Source organism: Candoia aspera, chromosome 4 (assembly GCF_035149785.1).
Source record: "Candoia aspera isolate rCanAsp1 chromosome 4, rCanAsp1.hap2, whole genome shotgun sequence".
Lineage (NCBI taxonomy): Eukaryota > Metazoa > Chordata > Lepidosauria > Squamata > Boidae > Candoia > Candoia aspera.
The window spans coordinates 94,071,892-94,091,805 of NC_086156.1; the positions used below are offsets into that span (position 1 = coordinate 94,071,892).

General features: G+C 39.1%; 1 protein-coding gene across 1 annotated transcript in view; it reads right to left on the reverse strand.

Moving 5' to 3' along the window:
- Positions 1-2,170: 2,170 nt before the first annotated feature.
- The window catches only part of LOC134496680 (vomeronasal type-2 receptor 26-like), a 41,202-nt gene continuing 23,458 nt past the window's right edge, over positions 2,171-19,914 (reverse strand). Inside the window, 8 exon segments of the mRNA XM_063302391.1 lie at positions 2,171-2,388; positions 2,391-3,101; positions 3,477-3,603; positions 5,676-5,903; positions 8,655-9,123; positions 9,125-9,492; positions 10,051-10,342; positions 11,242-11,326. Of these exon segments, the coding sequence (XP_063158461.1) occupies positions 2,171-2,388; positions 2,391-3,101; positions 3,477-3,603; positions 5,676-5,903; positions 8,655-9,123; positions 9,125-9,492; positions 10,051-10,342; positions 11,242-11,326 (2,498 nt within the window).

The following is a 19,914-nucleotide window of genomic DNA, read 5'->3' on the forward strand; positions in this document are numbered from 1 at the left end:
CACACTGCAAAGTTACATTAGGTACTTTTATTTTTCCAAAAAAGAAACATGTTACATTCTTTACCAAAATGCAAGCAAAACATCTTGTGTCAGTACAACGACTAACAAATTTAGAATGGCTTGACTTTAGTGCATGAAAGAAAACATCATATTCTGAAAAAAGTAAAGCCTAATTGGGTTGTGTGTATTCTCCACAAGTGAGGGCTAAGAGATGACAAACTGCCCAGAATCTCCTCATGTATAACGTATCTTATAATCTGACATAAGCCTTTCATATATTGGATTTCAAGCTGTGAAGCAGGGAGCCTGCTCTACACGTGCTGGTTTAGTTCCCATTCAAGTTAGAATCACATTCATATAGGATTTAAATTCTGCTAAGTGGCTACATATGTAGGGAAGTTTCCTCATTTGAAAAATTCTGCTCAATGGATTGAGAATGGTATGAAATGAAATGGAGGAGGCCACAGAAGCAAGTTTATTCCTGATTCTTTTCCTGAAACTGTGGGATACCCATAAAATTGCATGAGAAGCAATTAAATCTAAAACAAACACAATACTCTCTCTTTACCCCTCCCTGCCTTTCCAGCATTAGAATTTCCATCTTACCTTGGATGCTGTAATGAAATATATGGGACAATATTCTATAGATGTATCAAAGCATAATCACTTTCTGCTTTTCATGGAATGGCTCAAAGAAAAAGGACAGAGTTTGGCCAAAGACAGTCCATGAATTCTCTGCTGAGGTGAAAACTAGGAAGTGGCTTTTTTCTAAATCAAACCCAAAATACAACTGTTCAGTGATTGAGTTATTAGTTCTACCTGGAAAATGCAAGAGTGGAACTGGGAATATTGTGACTGCAAAATGCAACCAATTACTGAATGCTATCAAGTAAGAAATAGAACACCTCAGATAATCAGTGATAATCAGTAATTCATTAATAGAATCTAATCTCATGAATGTGTTCTGATATTAAAAAAAAAATAAAATCAGGAATGCATAAGTCTGATGAATCAGGGAACATACAAATAATTGCAATACATAAGTAAATAAATTACTAGGATTTTGGTGGTGATAGTAAAACTGTCAGAAGGACATGATTTTGAGTGATGGAAGCACATCCACTTACTAATTACAGAAAAACTTAAGGAAAGGAAGAAGGAACGGGAGTAATCAGCTGCAGTGGGCAAAGTTTCAGATGAGAGAGCACAATAAAGCAGTTGTGAAATATTGAAATTTAAATAGACAAAATTAAAGTGCAGAATTTCAGAAAATGAATGAATGAATAAATAAATAAATGAAAAGCTTGACAATCAAGAACATGGTGATGCAAAGCAAACAAACATACCTGACAAACAAACACCAAAGTGTGACAATTAACAAAAATACTATGTGAATTGTTGGATATATTATAAATCATTATTAAATGCAAATTTTAGAAATAGTGTCCTAACAAATATTGAAAATAAAACAGGTGTGATTATTCAATAATAAGGAAAAATCTCATTCAGAAGGCAGATATCAGGATCCTGCACAAACTCATCCAGTTTTCTTTTGCTCAAGTGGGATAGAAATGCTTACATGGCTTCTTTCATACTAATCTCTGAAGGCTTTTCTAGGAAATCAGTTGACAAGTGGAGAAAAAAGACCTGGGAAACAACCTCTCCAATGGCAAAGTTCCCTGGCTGGTAGAACTCATGTAAAATCATGACTGGATCACTTATTTTGCATACAGTGGAAGGAGTCTTAATCCTGCTGGAAAAGGACTTTATCTTGAAAGCAACTGGACACAGTAATAAGAATGGAACAATCATGTTGAGGCTCAAGGATGTTTTGCGGATGAGCATTTTTCTGATTTCTTCAACAGTATGTAACATCTTATAATCAGACGAGGCTAGCAGGTTAATAAGGGAGAGACATGCAGATAATGATAGTGACATGAAAGATAATAGGACCTCAGGTGCTGAAGTTGTTGATATCTGGAGAAATGTTTTTTTCTCTTAACGTAGACTTCATCGGGTGCTCAGTAGAACACTGTTTCTCAAAATATGAAATGGAAAATGGCAATGGTCCCATATGTCCAAACATTCACTAGCTTCAACCAAACTATCTACTTTATTAGTATTTTAGGAGTCGGGTTAGTTATATATGTATGTATGTAAGTAACGATTCCTAGATAAATTGTTTCTTATACTGTATGACCAAGCATTGTCTCCTTATTAGTTGCTCCTTGTTATTCAGTTCAGGCCTGAATACAATTATGTAGCATTTAGGGAAAAAGATGCAACTCAACAACCCAGCACTCGAAGTTAAAATAGAGAAGACCTCCACAGCCACCACATATTTTCCTTTGGCGCTCAGGTACATTGGAACAAAAGACAACCAAACATGCAAAAGACCAACATGCTGAAGGTGATAAATTTGGCTTCATTGAAACTGTCAGGTAGCTTCCTGGCAAAGAAAGCCACAGCGAAGCTGACCATGGCCAGGAAGCTCATGTAGCCCAAGACAAGGCAAAACATGGTAGCTGAGCCCTCATTACATTCCAGGATGATTTCCTGATGGAGAGAGTGTAAATCCCTATCTGGGAATGGTGGGGACGTAAACAGCCAAAGAGAACAAATGCACACTTGGATAGAGGAGCAGGAAAGGACAATGGTATCTCCCAACCTTCTCCCTACCCATTTCCTCATCTTGGACCCAGGCTTGGTAGCCACAAAGGCCAGAACGACGGTAATTGTTTTAGCCAAAACACTGGAAACGGCCAAAGAGAAGACAATGCCAAAGGCTGTTTGTCGGAGAAGACATGTGGCAGGTGCTGGTTTTCCAATGAAGAGGAGAGAGCAGAGGAAGCAAAGGAAAAGAGAGTAGAGAAGAGTGTAGGTGAGGCTTCGGTTGTTTGCTCTGACTATAGGAGTGTCCTGGTGCTTCCAAAAAGTTCTAAGTACCCAAACTGTTGTCAGAGCAAAAGAAATAGAAGACCCCATTAAAGTGATCCCTAGCAGCTCTTCATAGGAGAGATAGTTTAAAAGCTTTGGGATGCACTGGTTCTGTTCAAAATTTGAATATTCATCTTCTTGACATTCAGTGCAGAAATCCATATCTGGAAATAGGAGGGAGAAATGGATTTTAGATGAGAAGAAAATCTGAGGCAATCTAGAAAGGAAATGGAGGTTTCAATCTCTTATTGGAGAGTCAAAGAGCTGTCCCCATTTTCATTTCATTTTCATATCACTTCTTTACCCTATTTGTTTTCAAAGAAATTCAAGCTGGTTTATATGGTTCTATCCTTTTTTTTTTTATCACCCCAGCAATTATGTGAGATTGGTTAGATGGAAGTCTAACTAAAAGTCATCTACTAGACACATGAAACACACAGTACTTTGTACTGGGCCACTGGGAACAGTCCCATTCTCCCTTCCAGGGCATCTAAATTTTATCTGGGGCTGATATTTTGAAAAGGAATCTTGTCTCATACCTTTCTGGGTAGAAATCTTTCTTTCTGGACATGGTACACAATGATAGCAACAAAATGGCTCCCCTTCCTTTTTTCTCTTATGGAGACCAGGATGACAGTGGTCATTACATACAGAAATTGGCAACACCTAACATAAAACATAAGTGGAGAGTATTTAGGACTGAGAAATATGACCACCACTGATATGTACGTGAGCACAACAGAACTATGTTATAATAAAACTTAAGGAATTACATTTACTCTGGATCTGCTATCAAGTCCAATTCATGGAGTTTTTAATAATTTTTAAATCCCTAAATACTGGACACATCTTAAACCATGTCACCATTGATGCTACTGCAGAGAGTGCTGAGTGTAAAAAAAAAAATCTTCTGAGTTGCAGATTTCAACTTTTAAGGAATGTGGACCTCTCCCACTACACCATTCATCTCCAAATGGGTTCTTGATACTTCCTCAAGTCTTTCAAAGTTTCTCCAGAATTCAAAGATGGCATACAGAGGTGATTGGCATATTTTTGACACTGCAGTCAAAATTTTCAGGTGATTTCCTCTATGGTGATAAAAAACATAGGGCTGTTCTGTTCAGACTATGAGGTGGCCAGACAGAATTCTTGTCAAAACTCTTTATTTACAACAACGATTTGGCAATTCCAATCACGATCACCCTGGCAGTGATGGATGAACAGGGTTAGAGTGCAGGGTCAGACTGTGGCAGAACAGTGAGGCAGAATTCAGCTAACTCTCTGATCAAGTCTGTCAGGCATGGTGAAGCTAGAGTGCATGGCAAGGCAGGAGGCAAGGAGCTGTAAGCTGGTGCACCGATAGGACCAGATCGACATGTGGAGACTAGGCGAGATGGCACTGGAACCACTGGGCAAGGCTTGACTCTTGAGACTAGGCTGGGCTGGACTGGACTGGATACTCTAGGCAAGGCTGAGAACTGGAGGCAGGGCTAAACTGGACTGGAGACTCAAGGTGAGGCTGCGAGCTGGAAGCAAGACTAGACTGGATTGGAAACCTGAGGCAAGACTGAGAGCTTGAGGCACAACTAGACTGGACTGAAGTTCCTAGACAAGGCTGAGGGCTTGAGGCACTACTAGACTGGACTGGAGATTCTGGGCAAGGCTGAGAGCTTGAAGCATGACTAGACTGGACTGGAGATTCTAGGCAAGGCTGGGACTCAGAAGCAAGACCAGGTGCACACCTGGATCATGCTGGAGTGCGGCAATGAGATCTGAACTCAACAGGGACAGCAGGAGAACGATCCTCTGGAGCAGCTGGTACAGGAAGTGATTTTACGGAGGCAGAAGACTCTGGCACTGGTTTCACTCTGGCTACAGGCAAGGCTTCTGATGCAGGTAAAGACTCTTCCTCATTGGCTGAGAGCAAGAAGGATTGGTTGTTTCCGGCAGCTTGCTCTTCGTGTGTCTGCCTTTTATGCCGATCCTTTGCGTGCCTGTTTCCTTCTGCAGCCAATCAGGCTGCCTTTTGCTTCATGTGCTTTTCTGCACGCCTTTCCTGCGCGCTGATTGGCAGATTCAAAGTCTCCTCCGAAGTCTGGCCAATCAGCATCTCGAGCTTCTCCTGCTCTGCTGAGTCACTTCTGAGTTTGTTTTCCCACGTTCTGCCTGGTATGTATCGGTTTCCCCTTCTGACTCAGAATCAGGTTCATTTTCTGAGTCAGAAGCCAGCTGAAACCTCACAAGGGCATAGGAGTAAGCCTTGCAGTTTCCTATATAGTAAAGCCATGGAATGCATCAAAGGATATCTAGCATTATTTTCTTAGATCTCCCAAGGCAATCACAGTGATGCTTCCAAGAAGAAAATATGGTCCATTGTCTCAAAATCTAAAACTCCAGAAGAGCTATTAGCCTTCAGTATCCCTTTCCCAACATCTTTTTGCTGCCATTAATCATCCACAAGGATAATCAAAGTCCATTTCATCCAAAGCTGAAGAGAACCGAGAAACTGCATATTTTCTGTGCTTTTCCTTGTTCTAAGCCATCTAACAGGATAATCAAGGCTTTAACATTTTCCCGACTAGACCTCTAGCTCCATGACTACACACAATGATTACGATTCTTACTGTAATTTGAGAGGACACTCTCTGAATCATTCCTTTTTTGAATCAAGAATTTGAGATGACACTACCTTTTCTTAAACCAAGAACCTGAGATTTTTCTTTTTTCCTTTTTCTTACCTGGTTAAACCTTCTGTGCCACACAATGCTTTCATCATGAATGGACAATTCTTTGCCTTGAGGAGCCAGAGGATCCAGACTTCCAAATTTGACTCTAACGTATGATTGATTGGGGAAAGTTACCCAGTTTGTAACATCAAATCCAGTTACTAGTTCACCATTTTCATCAAAATGCACCATTTCTCCAGCACTGTTGTTGAATGAGATACCTCTTAGAAAGGGATGGAGCTAAATCAAAACAAGAAGAACATTGATTGTTGAAATCCTGAAAAATAGGCTAAGGAACATTTATTGCTGAGGGATTAATACTTTCTAAGTCTGGTTAGAAGCAACTGGGGGCCTGTAGGGTTAAGTAAGCATCTTCAGGTTAATTATGGAGGGAAAACTTTAAGATGGGGAAATCAAGTTATGTTTTTTATAAAGTTGTATATTGTTCTGGTCAGTGATGATAATAAAGGTATTCATTTGTTTTATATAACAGAATTTGTTCCAGTGTCATTTTAAATGAGGAACTGAACTGTTGACCTCCAGCCACTCAAGAGTCAGTTGCTCAGATGATATAACAGAGAGGGAAGGTTTGCAGTAAGTGCTGTATGCTAAGAAAAGTAGGGAAAGTTCCTTTGCAACCTTTGTGGCAATGAAAACGTATTGAAAAGAAGATGTTTGAAAAACCTGCACAATTTGGGGAGCAACTTACAGTGTTACCTGTAACAGGCTAAACAAGTAGGGAAAACATGCAGAGCAATGACCTTGGGAAACATCTGCATTCTCTGCTCTGCAACAAAGTAAAACGTTACACCTCTATGTATACATATACATGCTTCTGCTCTCTCCTTCTGTTGCATCTGTGTGGGTTTGTGTTTGCATGTGTGTACTGGGAACCACATGAACTGCATATGCTTAGCTATGGTTCATGTGATCAAGAGGAACGAGGGAGGGGGCCTTAGAATGAAACAGTCCGCAACGTTCTAAGCCACTACCCAATTGCCTCTCTCTTGGAAAGCATTGGAAGATTTTTTTTCTGATTTTTTTTCTCTCCAGCCCCCACCCTGATCCAGTTCAGTTTTGAACTCAATGTTTCTCTTGCAAGCTTCTTCAGTGAGCTTCCTACCCGGCTGATGGAGAGTCCTTGCCGCCTTTACCTAATTCCTTTCCAACATGCTGTTGGATTGGAAAGAATAAACTATTTGTGTGATAATACAGCTGGCAGTAACAGACCTTGTGGCAGCAGACTAAGAAAGCTTATGTTACATGATTACGTTGTTCAGACTTGATCATCCCAAATAAAAAGAATGATATTAGATTATGCTGCCATCCCAGGATTCTGTTTCTAAAAATCCACAACCACTGAAATTCTTCCAGGATGATTCCAAATTCTTTTTTCTCCTACTTTGCAATTGATATTTAAAGCCCCTTTTAAATAACAGTTATTCATAATATGTCCTCCATCTTTTATTTTCTAAATGCCCTTTTAAAGTAATCTGTACTGTGGCCAATACTAGATCTGGTGATGCTAAATCCTATATTCTATTTATCCATATATTATAACCATCCTGAATCTACTGCCAATCATATGCTCTTGTTATATGAAATGAAGAGAGAGAGAGAGAGAGAGAGAGGGAGAGAGGGAGAAACCTTTCATAACCTTTTCTTCCATCTCTTCAATAATTTACTTCAAATGGGTACCCAAAGTCATACAAGAGTATCCCAAAGACACCTCCATTATTATAACAGCAGACAGTTTATTAACATGTCTCCCTGGGGGAGAGGGAGATTCTGGACACTTTTGAGTTCTTTAATAATATTGGGATGACCAAAACTTTACCCAATATTTGAAATGATGCCCAGGGCATCATCAAGATCAAGGGACTAGAAATTGTGTCGATTATGCCCAGAACTGCATTTCCATTTTTTCACTGATGTTGCACGCTAAATGCCTATTTAGGTCTGTCCACAGATATTGAAGTTGGTGGCATGGGCACCTAATTTAGATGGGAAACATGGAATGCAATATACTAATATTAATATTTAGGCTTTGGAAAAGATTCAAATGCTGTGATGTCTTTATACCTACAAAGATCAGAATCATGCAAACCAGGTGAGACTCTATGGAAGTGAAAGTTGGACTTTGAAGAAGCAGGATAGGAAAAGTATTGATGCTTTTGAACTTTGGTGTTAGAGAAGACTCCTGAAAATACCATGGCAGCCAAGAAAACAAACAATCATCAAACAAATCAACCCCAAGTTCTCACTCAAGGTACAAATGACCAGGCTCAAATTATCCTAGTTTGGACATATTTTGTGTAGACCTAGCTCTCTAGAAAAGGGTCTGGGAAAGGTGGAAGAAAAGAGAAGAAGAGGGAAGACCAGCAGCAAGGTGGATGGACTCAGTCAGGAGTTGAAAACAACTTGATGACACATAATCAATAAATCAATGTACTGTATGTATATGTGTATGTGTATGTGTATATACAGTGTGTATGATATTTATGTATATGTATGTAGGTATGTATTCTATCATTCTGACACATTAATTAAATGATATAATTACTTTGCAGTGCAAATTAAAGTCCCTTGGTTTGGACTACTGTAGGATCGTAGCTGGAGGGAAAAAGATTAAAACAGTTTACTTGCAACCATTCCAGTGTCCTAAACTGGATGAGATCTTTGCACTTCTGTGAAAAAAATTATCCAATTCTCATACGGCAGATACCCATTTGGAAATATACATTTTTTCCAATTACAGCAATACAATTTCTATGGCATTTCGTCACAACCAGTTCAGTCCCCATGTTTCTATACATGAAGTTGAGCATTTCTTTTCTCCAAAGCCAGGTTCATACACTTTTTTGGAACTGCATTTCAACACAAATGGAAGACACCAAGAATGGAAATTATACCCCCCTTCCCTCCCCCAAAGTTCTAGCTTCTGATAATCTGCCTATGAAAACTAAGCCATGCTTTTTGGATGCCAATTACCTGTTGTGGCTGGAGATTCCAAAACCTCAGGATTCCTCCAGGCACCCTTCTTCTGTATTTTGCTCTAGCTTCATAAATAGTATGTAGAGTATGTGCAATGGCATGGGCAGCATTATAGATATTATAGCTGTGGCCAGTCATTTTCATTTCAAAGAAAGTCCTTGGGAGGTTCTCCAGTTTCTCCTCTCCTGTGCACTCTTTCTTGGGCTCCTCATCTTCAGCCAACTTGTAATTTTTCAATGAACAGCTAAAAGCCTTTTCCCAAAAGTCCTGGATAAAACCATCTTCTTTTCTCCAGAAAGGCTTTACCTTCTCAAGAAATGCCTTAAATCCTGGTATGTCATTTGAATGTACTGAAAAAGATATAGCACCTTGGAAAGGATGAATATCCATGTTCTTCTGATAGTCAGTTAATGTGAAATCCCACTGTTCTGTCATAATCCACACCTTACCAGTTTGTGAATCCAAGGCTTAAATTAAGCATGGATATCAGTGTACCAAGGGCAATAAATACATTGGCTTTGCTTTTCATGAGACTGGGAAATTTCTCCAGATCATCTAGAAATAAGTCTAACAGTTCAGCCACATCAGTCCATTTGGGTGTTGCTTTGATAAAAGCAAAACAGATATGATTTGCAAAAAGCATAGGCACCATGGCTTGGAAAAATCTTTCTCCATTGTCATCATCCACCGCAAAGAGGCCAACCCATGTCCATCTAAAATATATCAGCAACTGAACAATCCCAATGTACTGATTGAATTCATTTGGAACCATTTGATATATGGAAGAAAGAAGAATTTCATCACTCAGTCCTAAAACAAGTGATCCATAAATGATCTAAAAGCATACATTTCAATAAAAAATGGAATAATTTTGGTATGACTGATATGTGCATTAAATTAATTCTTAACATGCATTTGTAGCCCAAATATCTTACAATCTGCATTTGAACAGAACTTTAATTGCATCAAGCTTGGGAGTTCCAATCCATTCTCTAACTTTATATTTCATTCTAGGGCCTAAATAAAATAAATACTATTCATGTCTTTGCCAATTAATCATGTAATGAAGAAAGTCAGTTAGAATACTTTCTCCTGACAAATTTATTACTATCTGCAGGGAATGTTTTGCACAGGGAAACCTTTAGAAACTATCTCAGCTGCATTCTTCAACTGCTGGCATAGGATTGCCATCTGATATGCTGTTTCTGGAAACTAATATGAAATGTATTTTGTATGGTGGATATGCTTTTTATGCATTATAGACTATACTTTTACTTACAACCTTGATTTATTTCTGTGTGTCTCATGAATACTAACTGTCCTTCAACAGCTTATAAATATACCATAATATTTTAGTTATGTAATGTTTTGCAGGTACACCCCAAAATATCACCTGTGGAATCTTGTAAACATTTAATATTGTAGCCATGTAACGAGAGGTTTCAGAATCAAGCCCTCCGATGACAGCTATCAAACGGTCCTCGGGGTCACACTTGTAGTTGGGGACAAATCTGCTCTTTGTGGAAAGCAGGCGCAGGGTGGCTTCATATGTGATCTGTCCACTGCAGTAGTTGTCAAAGATGTGCAAACCCAGGGTGACATTGGGAAGAATCATGGAATCCTCATTGATCTCATTTATTGCAAATACAAGAGCCAGAATGTACTGGTAGTTCTTTGGCATCACACTGCAGAGTTACATAAGGTGCAGTGAAACAGGTTTGAGAAGAAACAGTTTAGCAAACAAAAACAGTTTTTTTGTAATATAAAAACTAGCAAACATAGAATGTCCTGAGTTGTGTAGGTAAGAGAAAACTTTAGCAAAACTGAAAGGAAGTCTGTGAACAAAAATGCCATGTGAAATGATATATACTAGATTACCAGTAAATCCAGCTATCAGAAATAAATGGAAGTCTAACAAAATACTGAAAATAAGACAAATGTGATTCTCCATGAGTAAATAAAGGCATAATGCAAAGGAAAGAGCAACAATAATGCCATAAAAATCAAAGGATATTTTAAACTCCTCACTGTTTCTCATGTCCCAATTGTTTCAGTCTTAATGAAGTGATGCTCAGGGGTGGGAGAGTTGGCAGGAAGAGAGAGTGAAATGCTTACATGGCTTCTTTGAAACTAAACTGGGATGGCTGCTCCATGAAATTAGTTGAGAAGTGAAGGAAAAAGATTTGAGAAGCAATCTGTCCAATGGCAAAGTTCCCCAGCTGAGAGAATTCATGTGAAATTTTGACTGGATCCTTCATGTTGCATATAATGGAAGAAGTCTTTGAAATAGTGCTGCTGGAAAACGAATGTGTCTTGAACACGATTTGACATAGTAACATGAGTGATATCTTCATTTTGAAACCAGGATTACTTTTCAGATTAGCATTCTGCTGCTTTCATCAATAATGTCCAAACTGTTATTACCATTACATGGAATATCTCCTCTTAATGGTTGACAATGTTCTTGGAATCCATACGCTGTCTGTTGATTTTAGCTTGATTTCCAATGTTGTACTTGCATTTATGCATAATTTTTCTTTTTACTCATCGTGTAGTTCATATAGTTCAAGCTGATAGATTTTACCTCTTGAGGGCATAGGTTTTCCTGTTGACATTATGAATTTGATGCATTCCTGGCTTTATGAAGAAGCTGAACAGGTATACTTTAGCTGAGATATCAAAAGGCTGAATGGTCAATTGCTTAGGTTACATGCAATAAGTTTCCTTTCCATAATTCACAAGACACAAAAGTAAATCCTTCAGATCTATACTTGTTCCTGGATTTTAATTCATCGCCTACAACTAGAGAGTGTCCTTATGGATGTTCTTTAGATATTGCCTACAGCTTTCAATTTCCCTTGATGCTCATCTAGAGGATGCAGTAATTAGAGACAATCCAGTAAAGATAATAAATTTTAATAAGTCCTCTGGTGCTGAAGTTGCAGTTGACATTAGGGAAATGTTAATTTTTAACTTAAACCTCTTACACTTTAAAAATATCACTTCTCAAAATACAAAAACAAGAGATGACAATAATTTGATGTACCCAAATGCTCTCTGGGTACAGCCAAAGTGAGAGAAGCCTGTTGTAATTTATCAAAGGTGTTGTCTCTGTGTGTGTGTGTGTGCTAGTGTGTGAAGTGGGGGGAAGGGACAAATAATGAAAGGAGTGCTGTGCTGTCATGATGCCAGCTCCACCATTTTTGTATGTGCATTATGATATCTCATTCACCTATGAAAGCAGTGGAGCTGGCATCATGATGGTGTGACACTGCTTTCATCATTTTGGAGAAAGCATCAGATCCTGTGGATGCCTCCATGTTTTAGAGAATGTTCATGGACAAATGGCTCATATAGAATGGCTTCTATCAAAACAATCAGCTTGATGGTCCTGTAAATTAAGTGTATGCAAAACCTAGTATTCTGGGCATGGAATATTTTGAAGACCTCTAAATGATCTGGTTCTCCTTTAGGCTACAACGATCTGGTGGTTTTTGGGTGGCCCAGAGGTTTTTCCAGAAGTTAATATTCTAAACTGGAAGCAGTTTGTGGTATTATGGGCATGATGTTCAGATGAACCATGTTTGTTTGTTTGTTTATTTGTTTTATTGTTTTTATTTTTATCCTGCCTTTATTATTATTTTCTTTATAAATAACTGAAGGCAGCAAACATACTTAATACTCCTTCCTCCTCCTATTTTCCCCACAACAACAACGCTGTGAGGTGAGTTGGGCTGAGAGAGAGTGACTGGCCCAAGGTCACCCAGCTGGCTTTCATGCCTAAGGCGGGATTAGAATTCACAGACTCCTGGTTTCTAGCCCAGCACTTCAACCACTAGACCAACCTGGCTCTCTTGTAAGGGAGCCATTTGTTATGTCTGGAACTCTACAAACCACTTCTGCAAAATCTCTGGATCTCTCTCAGAACAGGCAGACTGGCATGTTCTAGAAGAGAAATGGATCATACTGTAGTTTTCTGGACTTTCTATTTCCAGCTGGTTTTGCAAATCACTGTTTTAATTCCTGCAGGCCAGCAGCCTTTACGTTCCTACACATTAATTGTCTGCAGGCCAAAAAGGCATGCAAATTCTGAGAGATATAATTCCAAAAGGATTTTTTAGAAATACTGTTTTTGAAATGATGCAGGCCCAGGTGCAATGATAATTGGAGTTTATAATTTGTCAGGCCTTACAGTGCTTATCTGGTTTAAGGTTGTAACATACAGTATCTTAGTTTTGTGAATTTATCTCAGTTTTGTGAATTCTACCCTAGTTTCATGCACGCATTAGTGGACTCACTGGACAGACAGCAGAGAAAGGAGCAGAATACAAATGACTCTGAATACAACTGAGTCAAATCCCAAAGAAAGGTCTGGTTAACTACGCATCACTGTTTAAGGCCTTTATGGATCAGTGTTGGTTCATTGACCTTACTGAGCCAAGATTGCTCTCTAATTAGAGATTGGTTCCCTGATCAGCTCTGACTTCCTTCAGCAGGTTTCTCCCGAGTAGGTCTCCCAAGTTCAGCTGTTTCTTGGTGTAGGCTCTACATCTACACCTCTTGACTTTTGATGTTTTCTCTTTAGACACTGGCATTCTTGAGAGTTCACTAGGGGAGAACTTAGTCTGGGCCCAGATTCTGCTGGGTCCAGGATAGACATGATGTGGTTGGTTGCTGGCTCAGTGTCAGCTGAAGCCATTTAGTGGCCTGCTAGAACCACTGAAATGGAGCAGAGCTTAACACAGCTGAGAAGCTGGCACAGAAAAAGAATATTGTCTTAAAATAGCTTTAATGAGCATGTCAGAGAAACACAGATTATTGATCTTACACACTCAGCCCTTCCAAGCATAAAGAATCATATGCTTAGACATAGTAGGTTTAAAGATAAGTAAAAGAATTCTTACTGACTTTATTCTTTGGTCCAGTTACATTCTAAACTTAATTCACCCTAAACTCTCAGCCCTATAGCTGCCAAGAGCTGCGTGGGAGAAAATGGGAAATCCAGACCCAGCACATGGCACCTGGAGATGGAGCAGCACACAGCTGTGTGCTTGCTGCTGGTGGAAGGAGGAGGAAGAGAGAGGGAGGAAATGGGAGTGGCAACAAACAGCTTCCTCAGAGTTGCATTGTGGGACAAACTCAATTTACATTTTAATGAGGCATGCTGGATTTGCCAGGGCCTCCAACATCCCTTCTCAAATCATGCATGCATCATGCCTAGACAAGGTTTAATTCACTTCATAGGCCTTGATAGACACCCTTTGCAAGTGGCTTTGTCAGGATGTCAGCAATCATGTTCTCAATCGAAGTGAATATTTGTAGCTCAGGGTTGAACTGTGGAGTCCTTGGTGCTCTCTGAGCCTTGTTTTCCTACAGATGTTTCATTGCCAGACTAGGCAACATCTTCAGTGTGAAGAGGGAGTGGGCCTTGCTCTCAGTATATATACTGTGGCTTGCCCTGCTTGTGTAGGTGGAGGTGTTGTTCTCTCCTTGGGAGTTCTTTGATTAGGCTGTTGTTTGCTGCTTGGTTGATTGACTGAGTTAATAGTTCCTTGATTAGGGTGTATTGTGCTGTTTGATGGTTCATCTGGTGTTAATCCTAATGTTGATTTTTGCATATCTGGGTGTTGATTGCTGGCGAGGGAGCGTATTGGTCTTTCGGCTTTTCTATTGTCTCTTTTGAATGGTATGTAAGTGTTGTTTACCTCTATGTGTCTGTTGATGGCTGCTTTGTCTGAGTGTTGGGCTTCTAGGAATTCTGTGGCATTTTTGGATTTGTCTTGGTTTAGGATGCTCTCAGTTTCCCAGTTGAAACTATGGTTGAGTTTGTCCATGCGTTGTGAGATTGAGGAGTTCTTATAGTGTCTTCTGACTGCTAGTTGGTGTTCGTGGATGCGTTCTGCTAGTCTTCTGCCTGTCTGTCCTACATAGTGGCTGTTACAGTCTTTGCACTGTATGTTGTAAATAACTCCTGTTTTTTCTTCTTGGGCTATTGGGTCTTTTGGGTTACTTAATATGTTTTCAAAAAGTTTTAGTTGCTTTATGTGCTCCGGTGATGCCATGCGGTTGTAACGGTCTGTTGGTGGTTTCTGAGATGTTTCTGAGATGTTTCTGATGTAATTATAATGCGCATGCTAATGAGGCATGCTGGATTTGCCAGGACCTCCAACATCAACTACTGGGGATACTTCTTCCTCGTCCTCTTCTGAGGAGGGATCATGAGATTAGGACATGACATCTCCTGGATTTTCGTTTCCTTTCATTATGTAGTAAATAATTGTTTTCTCCATTGTTTTATAGTGTCATGTTCCCCATTGCAAGGCATATGTGCATCACAATGGGGAACATACACATTAGGTAAGAGGAAGGGATAAGCATAATCCCTAAATCACTCATACATCCCCCAAGCACCCATATCCAGAAGGGAATCCCCAACACAATAGATAAGCCCCTCAGACCAGACTTGGCACCCATAAAGAGGTAAGGGGAACGCCTTCCCATTCCCCCAGGGGATGCATTCACACCTCCCTCAGGTACACATGTCCACAGAGGAATATCCAACATAATGGGAGCGCCCATCAGACAGGTCTTAACACCTATCGAAAGATCGGGGAAACGCCTTCCCATTTCCCCAGGGGACGCACCTGGTCCGGACGAAGACAGGGAGACAAAGGAGATTGCTGGAATCGCCCATCAGCTGACGCATCGCAGTCCCAAGCACCCATCCGGTCCTGGCTCGAGGGTGGAGAAGCACAACGTCCACCAACAAAGTATAAACAGGGCACCCTGTCAACACATAAGGATTCCTGTCTTTTTCTTTGCACGCACTCCATTCCAATAAAGCCAGAAATCCTTAGATCTTTTAAGTGAGTCTGTGTTTTATTTAGAGTGTGGCTGCCCTGACATATAGACAATGGCCCTGTAAACAAGAATGGAGGAAAACACAAAATAGTAAAATACTTTTGCAATTATATTTCAGCTGATGAAATTGCAGGTAGTGAGATCTTGAATAAATATAAAATTCTTCCTTGCCCTAATATGCAAAATCAGATGGTCTCTAGTCTACTTTGAGCTATTGATACATTTATTTTTGCCTGCTCAGCTGAAGGAGAGCTGAGGGAGCATTTGGTAATCATCTCCATGTTTGCTGAGCAGTAACTTATATTCCAAAGCATTCCAGGACAAAGAGCATTTTACTTCCCATGTGTCCTTGGGCTAGCCATTAGAATACAAATAGGCTGGATAATAATTTTTGTCTGGCTCATTATCCATCTAATGTGTGCTTTCCCTAAATTAACTAGTGAGGCATTATTTGCTCAAAGCTCTGATCTGTTTCACAGTCAAATATGCAGGGAGAATCCAAATTAGTAGCAGTCATTTAGAAAATAGTGAGTTCAGCCTTCCAGAAATAATGGCATGAGACATTATGACATTGAAATCACAGGTTTATTAATAATCACCATGATCTGTACCTGGTAGAAAACTGATCAACCCTAAAAAAAATGCAGGCAGATCAGCTCTGGAGAAGGTGGTTGGAATAATCTTCCAACCCAATAGTCCCAATGGCTATCTGTAGTTGCATCCTGCATGGCATATGCTTAATTGCACATACCGAATAGATGACTTTAAGCTTCCTTCCAGAATGAGTATATGATGTTCTACAGTATTCCTTAAAATATAGGTTTGAACCTAAATATATCTCCCATTCATCTCCCATTCATATACTACCTGAGGGCTAGAAGGTAGACAATAGAGAAGCATGATTCTTCATTCTGCAGATGGCGGAGTACTCTTTCAGGACCTTACCACTAGATGCATTAAACTGGATGTGCTACTACAAGATTACCATGTGTCGGGTTTCTGGGGAAGATATGGCGGACTGAACATGGCTCCTCAAAGAGTGGAGCTGATGACTGCAGCAGAAAGAGGAACCAGGAACTGATCAGCTCCTTGGAACCCCTCTCTGGACAAAGGAGAAGTCTAGGATTACCCACAAGTCTACTCCATACAGAAACTCTGTGCCTCGTGAAGAAATTGCAAAAGTGTTATTTACAGTGGTTTTAATGCTCTGGGAGCTGAGGAAAGACCATCCTGCCTATGCTGTCGTTCAGTGCCCTTAAAAGAGACACTGGGTTTGTCTACTTCCTTTCTTAATTACTTTAGGAAATTGCTTATTGTTGATCTTTTGAATTTTAAGAGCCTCCAGAAGAGCAAGCTTTATTACACTGGGAGATTTTCCTTCTATCCGTGATGAAATAATCTTTATGTAAGTTTTAAGAATAAAAAGAAAAACTTTTACCTTTGGAAAACAGAAAAAGGGGATTACAATGTTGTCTTTGGAAAACTAAGGGGGCAGATGGATATGAAAGAATATCTTCTATGGGTTGTTTAAAATTCTATAAAATATATATGAGGATTTTGAAATTAACTGTAAAATATCCTCCTGTGGGAATGTTTTGTGGATTGGAAAATGAACATATGATAAGAAGAGACTCTGAAGGTTGGCTAGAGGGAACTAGAGAGAAACAAAGATTTCAATTAGAGGAGAAGTGACCCATTGAAATGGAGCAATACTATTTGACTATAAAACAAATCAAAGCTGTTTGGGAACAAAGTACACAGGAATCACGTTTAAGATTATCTTATTTCTGTCTTAATAGACTTTTGCTGATTAGGACTGAAAGATGAGTTTTTATAATTTGATTATTGATAAAGGATGAGATATGGAAAGAGGACAGCTTTTTTTTCTTTTCTTTTGTAATAAAATACTAGAGAAGGTGTTACATTACTGAAATTGTTTATACTTGCCTGGAGGGAGGGAGGAGTCATCTTTTATATATCTGCCTTTTTCTCCCTCCCTCCCTCTTTCTTACTTTCTTTCCTCTATCTCTTTTCACTCCTTTCTTTATTTTCTATATTTATTTTAGTTTGTATTAGTCTTAAATTTCTATTTTTTTAAAAAATTAATATATTATTGTTAAAAAAATAAAAAGATTGCCATGTGTATTATTAATTTACCTGGATATTGAGACTGATTCTTGGATTATTTATTTATTTTAGTATAAGTAGACCTTATTGAAGTGAGTACTTCTGTAATGAAGCCAAAGATTATGTCTACATAAGCATATTGTAATATTTCATAATGTCTAAAATGAATGCCATCACTTAGAACTATCATGCGTGGCACAGTCGGTGATCACATTTCTAATTTTCATACCATTTCTAAAGTAATGCTTACAACCGTTATATAGAGATAATTCTTTTTAATAAACTGAAAACTTTTATCAGTTTTTTCCATATGAGCTACAGTTTGAGCAGAAAAAAAGAGGCATATCTGTTTAATTTGTGATATCAGAATGGAATATTTACTGTAAAGAAAATGGAAAGAAAAAGCTTTCAAATAAAGGCAAAGAGCTCAACTTGGAAAGTAAGACTTTCCTCCTCGTCCTCCTTCTTGTCCTCCTCCTTGTCCTCCTCCTTGTCCTCCTCCTCGTCCTTCTCCTTCTCTCTGAGCAAGTTTTATTCAAACACATTTCAATACTCCTAGTATTCCTTGAACAGAAGTTTGGCAATGATGCAGTCCAGCAATGTCTCTGTTTCACACTTTGGAAATTGCTATGTCATATAACTGAGGGGCAATCTTCACAACCATTCTGACTTGATGCCTATACAATGAATGTTGTTCTTTGTGGCAAGAACAAATTTGTTGTAAAGCACCTATTCTAGTTTGTGACCAAGAACTGTACATGCAGACAACTACACAACCTGCTTATCTGTCACTGTCAGGTAATGTCTTTCAGTGTCATGTTTCAAATCTGCCACCTTCATGAAGTAACCAGGATATTGATGTAACAGTCCCTGTTTGGGATGTCTGTGCTTCTACACAGGGCAAAATAAATCAGTCCATGTTTTATGACAGCTGTGGGCATACATTGTCTGCAAACACCATGGACCTGTATTAATGAAGTTCTCATAGCACTACTGAACTGATTCATGATTTTGTTTAAAAGCATGGTAGACATTCAGCAACATAAAATGATGCCATCTATGCCAGTGAATCTCATCATGTGCTCATTTGTGTTTTCTTGGCTTCTGTGGGGTGAACAAACCATTTTAGGACTGACAGCATGGGAGCAACAGAATCTCATTAGAACAGTTGTAGTCATAACTTGCAGGATAATTTATCTCAGCATGGACTCCTAAGATTAGTAGCAAACGGTTCTGGGGACTTGAAGTCAATCAATCTGAAGGGCATTCAGACTGGAAAATGGTAGCTTATTTCTTATATTCTTAGGATTAGCTGTCTCCTGTTATTCAGTTCAGGCCTGAATACAATTATGTAGCATTTAGGGAAAAAGATGCAACTCAACTCAATTTTTCAATGAACAGCAAAAAGCCTCTTCCCAAAAGTCCTGGATAAACCATCTTCTCTTCTCCAGAAAGGTTTACCTTCTCAAGAAATGCCTTAAATCTTGGTATGTCATTTGAATGTACTGAAAAAGATATTGCCAGGCTCCCTTTGCACACCTGCCATAAAGCACTGCTACACGTATCAGCCTCCTACACGCATCAGCCGAGGGAGAACAAACCCATGTCAGCTTTGCAGCTCTGCAGCTTTGCAGACAGAGAGATTGCTTCTGCACATTCTTTCACAAGCTGTTAGAGCCAAGGATGGGCTGATAATTTATTCCAATAACAAAGATGTGAGGGATTATCAGGGATTGAGTTACAACTTCATCAATAATCACAAGGATATGCAACAGATATACAAGTAATATTCTAGAAAAACCTTAAGTAGACCCTTGAGATTGTCTTGGCATAATCAGTCACTCTAATCTACTTTCTATTTTTTTCTCATCTGAAGTAATTGTTGATTACTGATGGGCAGAAACTGGTGAATAAAAGCACTCTGAATTCTCACACTGTTAATAGCTGTCAAATAACAAGTAGGATGATTAACATCTTTTCACTGTTTTATTTATTTATTTATTTGAATTTATTAGCCACCCAACTCCAATGGACTCTAGGGTGCCCAGGTTCCCCTAGCTTGCTCACTATAGTATGATCTCAACCTCTTTTCACCTGTGATTAAGAGAAGCTTGGATCAGTTAGCTAAACTGCAGTTAAACACCTAATCAACATAGGCATAGTTGTGAAACTGAATGACATATCTAGGGAATCCTAGATATGGTCATATTTCACAGTAGATCTGAAACAACAGAGTAGATTCACTGAGACTTTCTTTCTTAATGTTCAT